We start from the raw sequence: 11,110 nt of genomic DNA on the forward strand, positions 1-11,110 counted from the left end.
GGGTGTTGTGGGCAGTTGGCGAGTGTCAGCAGACCCTGCGCCCCAGCTGCTCAGGTGCTTTTCTGACCGGAAGAGGGTTGTGGCCCTATGTGGGCCGGATTTCTCTCTCCCCAACCAGAGCAGTCTCAGGTCCCGCGTGGTTGGCACAGTATCAAATATTGTGATAAAATTTCTCTTATCTCCTTGTTACTTCTTAGTATAGGTGGCCATTTTGAAATCAATTGATTCCCTTAATCGCTTCTCTAGGAAAGGCAGGGTGTTTTATACTAAAAACCATGAGCTTGTATGAGCTTATCCAAGCTGGCAAACAGCTGACCTACCAGGTGTCAAAGTAAACTAACAAACCAAGGGAAAAGGTTAAGCCTTTAGTCACCTACCGAAATGGAATAATCAAGAGTCTAACCTGAGAAAAGTGCCTATTCCCCACTCCATTTTGCTGTTAGTGGTATTGGTGATGTTGCTGGTAGATTTTGTATCTTATTCTTTTGTTTATTTAATTCAATATCTCGCTTTGTCGACCAGACTGACATGAAGCTCACTACATGGCTCAGGCTAGCTTCAAACCTCTGGCGATTCTGATTCATTCCTCAGAGTGCTGGGATTGCAGTTGTGCATCACCACACCCAGCTTTCCCACTTTTTTTTTTTTTTCAGAATGGTTGAGAGCTAAATGTATTCATAGAGATGAAGACACTGTTGAGTGAACCCCAGACAAAAAGTTTTGATGGCTTTGTAAGCTTGGGGTTAAAGAAAGCAGAAGGAAGGCTACCAGTAGAAAAGACTGAGTTAGAATAGAGAAAAGGGTATTCAAGTTTCCTGTCCTCTCATAAAGAAGTCTTGGAAGAAGCACTTGAGGAGAACCACACTATAAGCCTTAGAAACCTAGGAATTAAGGTGTCAAGAAATAAGGAGCCAAATATCCCAAGAACAGGACATACCAGGGCAACCTGAGTCCTTGGCCATGTCCTTCAGAAACTGAAGTGAATTGGCTGCACACCAGAGTCACTTTTCTACTGCCACCATGAAACTTTCCAGGTAAAGCCTTTTAATTGCCTATAGTCAGTCCTGGAAAAAAAAAAAAAGTCACGCCTAGGACTCCTCACTGGTAACTCAGAAGTAATTACAAGCCAAATTTTCCTAACTGTAGAACAGTAAAGTCAGTGCTAGTTAAAAGTTCAGGGAAATAGCAGGAGCGACTATCATTTGGTGTATACAAACAATACAGTCTATAAGGAAAAGAGGCCCTTAAATCCATTTTCACTGAACTATATAGACATCTGACATTTTCTGTCCATGGAGTCACCCAAAATGTAAATGTAGAAAGACAGCATATGGTGGATCATTTCTAGGATGGACCCAAGATTACCCTCACATTTAATTTTTTAGTATCATCAAATCTGAACCTTTTATAAGGACTCATGACAGAGAATTCATAATTAAAATATTAGAATTCCTTTTATAGCCATTGTGACATGAATATAAATAATTCTAACCCAAATGATTAATTTCCCCCTCAAAGGAGGATTCCAGAAGAATGTCCTTCCTGTGACATTCTTCCTAATTCTTTAAAATTTTTCATTATAAAGAATTTATTGAAATTAATCTACATTGAGGTGTTAGGGTTCAGAACACTTTGGTTTACCTATAGTGTTCTTTCCTCATCCTTAGTAGCTGATATTCGAAAGAAATCATGTCAAAGCAACAAATAACAGAGATAAAGGCGAGTTCTAAGAAAGATGCTGTGGTTGACTATAGCTGAGTGCAATAGGAGAGGGAGAATAAGACAAAGAAATAGGGGGCTGGTGAGATGGCTCAGTGGGTAAGAGCACCCGACTGCTCTTCCGAAGGTCCAGAGTTCAAATCCCAGCAACCACATGGTGGCTCACAACCATCGGCAACGAGATCTGGCGCCACTCTTCTGGAGTGTCTGAAGACAGCTACAGTGTACTTACATATAATAAATAAAATCTTTAAAAAAAAAAGACAAAGAAATAGAGTAATTCTGTCATGTGGCAAGTCAAATACTGCTAAAGTTGAAAGGAATCGCATAAACATGGAGTTATGAAGATAAAAACCCAAACAGGCTCACATATTCCTAGTTGTGACAATAAAAGCATACAAAAAAGGGGCAAATAAAAATGCACAATATAGTGATTTTTTTCCCCCAAAAGCCATAAAACAGAAAGTGCTGGGGCTGGAGAGATGGCTCACAAGTTAAGAGTATGTACTGCTCTTTGAGAGAACCTGAATTCAATGACCAGCATCCATATTAGACAACTCACAGCTGCCTATAACTTCAGTTCAGGGAATCTACGGGCACTTACAGTCACGTGTATATAACCACAGACACCTACGCACATACATTCTATCTTAATTTGGGTTTTATTGCTGTGAAGAGTCACCATGACCATAGCAACTCTTATTAAGAAAGAACATTTGATTAGGGCTGGCTTACAGGTTCAACACCAAACAACAAAGAGACCCGGACTCAAAACACAGAGAAAGGCAAGGAAGAGACTCTAGGTTTTCCTCTGACTTCCACAAACCCACATGAAATGTGCCCATCTGTGCACATGTACACACACACACACACACGTACATACAATCACACACATACATACTCTGCACAAATAAATCTTTTAGGCTATATTTACGGTCTGATTTCACTTTTCTTGAATAGTTTTTTTTTTATTTCCCTATCTAGATTTTTTATTTTCTCTGTGTCAGAATTGATGTCTAATTTCTTGTGCCTTCAGGCCCACCCCCTCCCTGAAACTTAAAGAGGAACATACAAAAGCAAAGTAAGAAAGGTGAAACAGCCTGACTTAAACAGTCTTCTTGCCCTGGCAGTATTATAGCTCAAACTCATGGATTTTATAAGCCTGGCAAGTATCATTTATTTCTGCTTTTGGGTCATGTCTTAGTCACCTTTCTATTGCTGTGAAGTGACACCATGACCATGGCAACTCTTATAAGAGAAAACATTTAACTAGGGCTTGCTTACAGTTTCAGAGGCTTAGTTCATTATCAACATGGCAGAGAGCTCCCAGAGGTTCAGGTTGGCTGACCACTGTTGGTCTTGCTATGGGGTTGCCATCCCCTTCAGTTCCTTCAATCCTTCCCCTAACTTTTCCATAGGAGTCCCTGACCTTAGTCCAATGCTTGGCTATAAGTATCTGCATCTGTCTCATTCAGCTGCTAGTAGAACCTCTCATAGGACAGCCATGTTAGGTTCCTGTCTGCAAGCACAACATAGTGTCAGTGATAGAACATAGATGGGCTAATCCAAAGCACCCCCTTTCCTGCACATATGTAGCAGAGAATTGCTCTGAGTGGCCTCAGTGGGAGAGGATGAGCCTAATCTTGTAGAGACTGGTTGCCTCAGGGAACGGGGATTTGGGGATGGGGTGGATGGGAAGAACTCTGTGAGGGGGGACAGGGAGGGGCAACATTTGGGATATAAATAAATAAAAGTAAATAAATAATTTTTAAAAACCTTAATCCTGATCCACAGGCAGAGAGAGTGAGACTGGGTCTGGCATGGTCTTTTGAAACCTCAAAGCCCACACCCAGTGACACACCTCTTCCTAAAAAGTCACACCCCCTAAGCCTTCTAATCCTACCAGACAGTTCCACTCCCTGGTAACTAAACATGCAAATATATGAACCTCTGGGGGCCATTCTTATTCAAAGGTTTTATTCCCCTTTCCTTACCTTACTGATGCTTGGAATTACTTCAAATAATGTCTCAGATCTTTAGCACACATTCTTTTGAATTCATACATCCTTACAAGTATCATTGAACTAGAATCAGATTAAATTACATTGCTTCCTTAAGAACCTGTCTTTAGTTACAAACTATAGAAATGATCCCTGATACTCACAGGAGGAAATATGGAGACAAAGTGTGGAGCAGAGACTGATGGAAAGGCCATCCAAAGACTGCCCCACCTGTGGATCCATCCCATATACAGCCACCAAATCTGAACTTTATTCTGGATGCTGGGAAGTGCTTGCTGATAGAAGCCTGATAACGGCTGTCTCCTGAGAGGCTCTGGCAGAGCCTGACAAATACAGAGGAGGAAGCTCGCAGCTAACCATTGGACTGAGCTTGGGGATCCCCAATAGAGGAGTTGGAGAAGGGACTGAAGGAGCTGAGGGAGTTTGCAGCCTCATGAAGGGAGCAACAGTGTCAACAGACAACCCCCCCCCCCCCGCCCCGGAGCTCCCGGGGACTGGACCATCAACCAAAGAATATACATGGAGCAACCCATGGCGCTGGCCACATGTGTGGCAGAAGATGACCTTGTTGGACATCAGTGGGAGGAGAGGCCCTTAGACCTGAGGGTGTTCAGTCCCCCAGTGTAGGGGAATGCTAGGGCCAAGAAGCAGGAGTGGGTGGGTTGGTGAGCAGAGGGAGGGGGAGGGGATAGGGGGGGTTGGGAGGGGAAACTAGAAAAGGGGATAACATTTGAAATGTAAATAAAGAAAATATCTAATAAAAAAAAAGAGAAAGAAAGAAAATATCCAAGGGGGGAAAAAGGACACTTGCAAAAAAAAAAAAAGAGGAGGAGGAGGAAGAAGAGGAGGAGGAAGAAGAGGAGGGGGAAGAGGAAGAGGAGGAGGAGGAGAACTGGTCTTTATAAAGGATGGTGAGGAGAACCATGAGGTCGATTCACTTGTCCGGGGTTTATTTGTGGGCTCCTTAAATTAAGTGAGATTCTCATCTTCACTGAAATGCCCCTGAGGAATGGATTCAATAGATCCTTATCAATTATAAAATGAGAGACCACATCACAATTCTTGTTTCAGGAGAAACATTTTTGTTGTTGTTTGAAAGATTCTCAATATATATATAGCTCCAAATACCTTGAACTCTAATAATAGCCTGAACTCTCAGTCCTCCGGCCTCAGCTTCTTGAATGCTGTAATACCAAGCTAGGGAAACATCATTCTTAAACAGAGAATCTCTTAGTGACAGACTAAGAAACCCAGATAGTATCTAAAGTTAGCCCTCTTAGACTTCCAGTTTGCAGATCACCTAAAGTAAAACTATAGTCATGGCCTGGACACATAGCTCAGCAGTTAAGAGCACTTGTTGCTCTTTCAGAGGACCCCGACTTGCCTCTCAGCTACCACACAGTGGCTCACAACTTCGGATCCAGGAAATCTGGTGCTCTCTTACAGCCTCTGAAGGCACCAGACATACACATGGTGCACATTTTAGGTGCAGAACACTCATGCACCTAAAGTAGTTGCAAAGACCTTTCACTGAACTCGTAGCTGAATTATCACATTTCCTTCCCTGTTTCTAATAAATCCACAGCATCTAAGATTTTTAGCTGCATCCTTCCTTCTGATTTAGAGAAATTTTAGTGCACTACTTAGAACCTGATTGACATTCTGTATGTGTCATTCAGACATACAGGGTTTTAGGAAGGAGAGGAACTCCTAAGGAGTTATTGATGAAATAAAACTGCCAATTAATCAAAGCCTGGGTGTTTCGTAGTTTAGTATCTATTGATATGATAAACATCATGACCAAAATCATTTTGGGAAGAGAAGGGTTTATTTGGCTTACACATCCTAATCAGTCTATCACTGAGGGAAATCAGGTCAAAATTCAAGCAGGAGGAGGGACTACTGAGGAAAGATCCTCACTGGCTTGCTCCCCATTGCTTGCTCAGCCTGATTTCTTATACAACTCAGAACTCCCGACTCAGGATTGGCCTTCCTACACCAATCACTAATCAAGAAAAGGTCCCCACAGACAAGCTAACGGACCAATCTAATGGAGGCAATCCCATGACTGACGTTTCTTCTTCCCAGGTGACTCTAGTCTATGTCAATTTGACAGAAGCTAACCAGCATGCTGGGTTCCTAAAGCTTGGTGTCTTTGCTTCACTTTCTCTCTGCAGCAAGTGAGAGGGAACTTCATTAGGCTGCAGGCCTGCATCTCGGAGCTTCGAATGTTACAGGTAGAAGGTTGTCACAGACCACCTCACGCCTTACTACCCCTAGCAGTAGAGGATGGGCTCCAGCAGTTCAAACAGTACAGCAGTCACATGGCCTCAAGCGCTGCTCAGCCCTGGACTTCCCTGGAGGTAAGAGATGCTGCTTTTTACGACATGAAGTCATCTCCCCATCCCATCTCTGTAGTGTTGCAGTATTTATTAACCGTATGTTGTTCCGTTTTATATACATTGAATATCATTTTCAAGATGAGATGTTCAGCTAACTGATAGTAGACTACATTATTTTTCTATCCCATTACCATTTTCTTTTCTCCTCAATTCTTTTTCTTTTCTTTTCTTGGTGAGTGAGTGTGTGTGTGTGTGTGTGTGTGTGTGTGTGTGTGTGAGAGAGAGAGAGAGAGAGAGAGAGAGAGAGACCCAGACCTAGAGTTACACGCAGTTGTAAGTTTCTCAATCAAGTACTGGGAAAGAACACCAAATGTATTTGTATTTTTTAATTTTTACTTTATTTTCAATTATGTGTATGTGGGTATATGCATGTGTGTGCAGGTACCTGCAGAGACTAGAGCACTGGGGCCCCTGAAGCTGGGGTTATAGGCAATAATGAGCTGTCTGCTGTGGGTGCTGGGAACCAAACCCGGGTCCTCAGGAAGAACAGTACAGGTTCAGAACCATGGAACCATCTCTCCTGCTCCAACAAGTGCTCTTAACTGCTGCTACCATGTCCTCAGTGTCACCTACTCAGCTCTTAATATACAGAAGGGCATCAAGAGAAACTGGAAAACAGGGACCAAAGTGAACTCTAAGGAAAAACTGAAATAAAAATGAAATGTAAATACACCTGCCCAGGACATTTTGAGTTTGCAGGGTAAATGTTACGTTCCCTAAATTGGCTCTGCTTTCTATCTGGGTACCCTTAAAGCCAGACAGGGAGGTTCACACCTGTAATCTCAGCACATAGGAGATTGAGGCAAGGCTAAACCAGCACGGGCTATGTGATTCCAGGCCAGGCTAGGTTACTGAGTCAAATCTTATCTCAAAAAAGAGCCCAAAATAAAGAAAAAAATTGTAATTGTCTTCAATCAAAATTTTACTCAAATTTACTAAATTTTCTCTGGGATTAGCGAATGTCAAAGTTGATGCTATTCTGATACCAGGCTGAGACAATCATAAAAATATAAATAAGTTATGGGTGGACACTCCACAGGTACATTCGTGAGTGTGGGTTAAAATATTTGAGGGACCTCTGGCTGCAGACAGAAGAGTTGGAAAATAATGGTGTTAATTTCCCATTGCCAGTTTCACATGCTAGGAAGGTGGAAGTTGCCACTTTGTCCCAACAATTATGAAAACACTTGCAAAGTCAACAATTCCCTTTAGATGCCTAGGAGAAGCAAGGTTGCAACACCGGACAAACAGCTGCCTCCAGAATCAGACAGACTCACAGCACACTAAAGCAAAACCTCCATGGGAGCCACTGCTTGGGTAGGAAAACCCAAACATCAGTAAACGGCTAAAAGCTACGTCTCAACATTTAAAACTCCAAGGGAAGTCCTAAGGCCTCACACACTTCTGTGAGCTCCAAGTCTTAAGAGTTCAACCAGACCCTTAAGAGGAAATTCCCTTATGACTCAAACCTGGATGGCAAGGGGGTAGGGCAGGAGAGAACAGGCGTTCTGAAATACACTCAGTGGTTCTCTTTCATAAGTTCTGTGGCCAGGAGAAACTAGTTAAACAGAACCTAGGGTTTGAACTGACCTAACTGACCTGAAGGACAAGAGAGAGCAAACTCAAGCTAATTACAGCCTTCCACATAGAGAGAATGATCAACTCCAGCCCAATCGAGTCCCCATGCTCTAACCCACTCCAGCCCAATCAAGTGCCCATGCTCCAACCCAAGGGGGAAGAACACACTGAGAAACACCTGTGGAGTTTGTATTTGAGTAGCAGCTTCTCTTGAAGACTAGGAACAAATAATCACATATCAATATTATTTTACGAACTTGTTTGCGGGGGGGGGGGGGCTGGTGAGTTGATTGAGTGGGTAAGAGCACTTGCTGTTCTTGCAAAGGACCCAAGTTCAATTCCCAGCACCCACATAGAAGCTCATCACCTTCTCAGACACCAGTCACACATGTGGTGCCCAGATGCTCTCGCAGGTGAAACACCCACACACATAAAATCATAAAAATAAATCTTAAAAAAATGTTTAAAAACTTGATTACGTGAGATTTTTAAAACGTATTACTCTTATTATTTGAATAGAAAATAATAATAGTAGAGAATGTGTCCTTTCACACAAATACCACATTTGTAAAGGCCAATTGCAATAACATCTTTGACCCAGTGGAACCCGTCTATCACAGAAGATGACAAGCGGAATAAAAGGCAAGACACACCATTTGAAGTTAGAATAGGTATTAGAACCAGTCATGGCAGGTATGCTAGAATTATCTGACTGTAGAATCTATTTGTGTGTGTGTGTGTATTTGTATGTTTATTTATTTTTGAGACAAAGTCACAACTATGTAGGCCTGGAATGACCTGGAACCTACAATGTAGACAAGGCTGTGCTCATATTTTTGGAGATCTTCCTACCTCTGCCTTCCAAGTGTTAGCATTATAATCATGTACCAACATATCTGGCACTTGACTGTAGAATTTAGAGAACAAGGATTGATAGCCAGCAGAGAACAGGGCATGGTGAAACATCCCTATAATTCACGGCAGTCATGGCAGATCCACAGAGCCACCACAAACCAGCCTGATCTAAACAACCACACTGATGCGAACAGGCAGCTTGAGTCCTGGTAGGACAACCATTTCGAGCTAAAATGGCAAACAGTAGCCCAGGCATAACCACATCAGAGCCTTAGAGTTTAATTCAAGCTGAGGCTCCCAGCACTGGGGACAAAGTATCTCCATGAGTTCAGGCCAACTTCATCTACATAATGAGTTACAGGCCATCCAGATCTAAATTGTAAGACTATCTCCAAAACAAACAAACAAACAAATCAGAAATCTGACTGTTCGTAACAAGAATGTGTAACAAACCAAGCTTGGGAAATCTAATCAGCCAGTACACATGAAACAGGCATGGATGGGAACTACCCAAATTCTAGTCCATGTGGAGGGCTGGGGCTGAAAAATGAGGACGTGCTGACACCTACTGGACACCAAGCAAAAACTCAACCCAAACGGTTATACGTGTGTACTCCACTATTCACAAGGCATGCCCGGGAATCTGGTTTTACGGGTTTGAACTGGACCTCTAACCCTCAAATCCTGTCAGTTTGCTACAGAAGATATCACAGGGCAAGGAGGAGCTCAGTAGTATCCTGTCAAGGAAGAAATCCTGACTAATGTTATATAAAATACATATGATACATGGGACATATTACATAACTCATGTGGAGGGTCATTGAACTCAGAAGTTTGTACGTGTTGGGAAAGCACCATGTGAGTTTTTTAAAAGATCTTTGGGTTATATAAGTATCTCTTAATAGTTTTTTTTTTTTATGTTGCCTGATTAGGTTTCATGATTATTCTGTGTTCCCACACTTGTCCTATCATGGACTCTCTCTCATTCCTTCCTCTCTCTTTCCCATGCCTTTTTCCCTTTACCTCTTAGATATAATTTTCTGTGGCTTCTTTAAACCGTTGATCCTACTAATATCCCAGCTTCATTCTCCCATGTGTTTTCTCAGTTGCTCTAACACTGATCCCGTCCTTCCTAGGCCTGTTTCCTAGCCTTAGTAACTAGTAGCTTGGTGCACACTGCACTGTCCTTGTTTCTTTGTATCCTGATAGTTATTAAAGTTAGGTGACCGTTTTTAAATACTATGATATTTACATAGTGTGGTGGCTTCTACAGTTAATACTCTACTCTTGGAGTGGTGTAGTGGATGGTGCCCGACACCCTGGCACAAGGACTGGGGATTCAGCTACTGAACCACACCACTCACCGTGGGAGGGAATGACAACTCAGCTTCAACACCTCAACTGGAAAAATGCAGCTGGCTTTTTAAATCCAGCCAATGGGTTAACCCTAAATGCACAAGTAACAATGAAGAAATACAAGAGACATGAAGAAATCAAGGCAATGGGACTCCTCTGGAAAATGCCAGTTCTCCAGTGAGGGATTCAGTGAAAGTGAATTAGAGGAAATCACACACAAAAAAAAAAAGTTAAAAGAATAATCATAGGAATGTGTAATAAATGGAAGAAGATCCTAATATACTTCTAAGTGAAGTCAAGGAGCATCCAAATAAGCAACAGACCATGGACCACACCAACTCTTATTGTATCCACAGTAGCTAAATTATGGAGTCAGTCTAGATGTCTTTCAATAGAAGGATGCATGAAAAGGTGATATATGTTCACAGTGGAACTTTGTTCAACCATAGACAAGATAACCTCTTATTGCATCATTTTTTGGAAAATGAATGTATCACGAGATTATCTAACTAAGTGAATTAAGTCAGAAGGAAAAAAGTCACGTTTTCTCATTTGTGGGTCTTGGACTTTTTACAGATATATAAAATCATATGCATACATGACATAAAGTAATAAAGTAAGAACAAAACTGACTCATGAAATGAAGAGGAGTAACAGGAATGAAAGGGAGGAGCAAGGGTTAGATTCAGCTTCTTCAAAATCATTCAAGATAAAAAGATGATAAAATGAAATATCTAGTATTAAGAGGAAATAATTCATCAAGCTACAATTTGTATGAAATCATACTTGAGAAGGGTGAGAAGAAGGACAATAATATCGGTTAGAAATGTGTATCTATAGCCAGGTGGTAGTGGTGCACACCTTTAATCCCAGCACTCAGGAGGCAGAAGCAGGCAGATATCTGAGTTTGAGGCCATCTTGGTCTACAGAGTGAGTTCCAGGACAGCCAGAGCTACACAGGGAAACCCTGTCTCAAAAAAAATAGAGAGAAAGAGAAAAGAAAGAAAGAAAGAAAGAAAGAAAGAAAGAAAGAAAGAAAGAAAGAAAGAAAGAAAGAAAGAAGAAAGAGAGAGAGAGAGAAAGGAAGAAAGGAAGAAAGAAAGAAAGAAAGAAAGAAAGAAAGAAAGAAAGAAAGAAAGAAAGAGAGAGAGAGAGAGAGAGAGAGAGAGAGGAAGGGAG

At 41.7% G+C, this 11,110-nt stretch overlaps 1 protein-coding gene across 3 annotated transcripts in view; it reads left to right on the plus strand.

Moving 5' to 3' along the window:
* M1ap (meiosis 1 associated protein) overlaps nucleotides 1-11,110 on the plus strand; it is an 83,038-nt gene that overhangs the window by 14,279 nt on the left and 57,649 nt on the right. For all 3 annotated transcript variants that reach the window (XM_021164813.1, XM_021164811.1, XM_021164812.1), the window contains exon 2: nucleotides 5,918-6,103. In XM_021164813.1, coding sequence (XP_021020472.1) covers nucleotides 5,918-6,103 — 186 coding nt within the window. The remainder of the gene's footprint in view (nucleotides 1-5,917; nucleotides 6,104-11,110) is intronic.

Source organism: Mus caroli, chromosome 6 (genome assembly GCF_900094665.2).
Source record: "Mus caroli chromosome 6, CAROLI_EIJ_v1.1, whole genome shotgun sequence".
Classification (NCBI taxonomy): domain Eukaryota; kingdom Metazoa; phylum Chordata; class Mammalia; order Rodentia; family Muridae; genus Mus; species Mus caroli.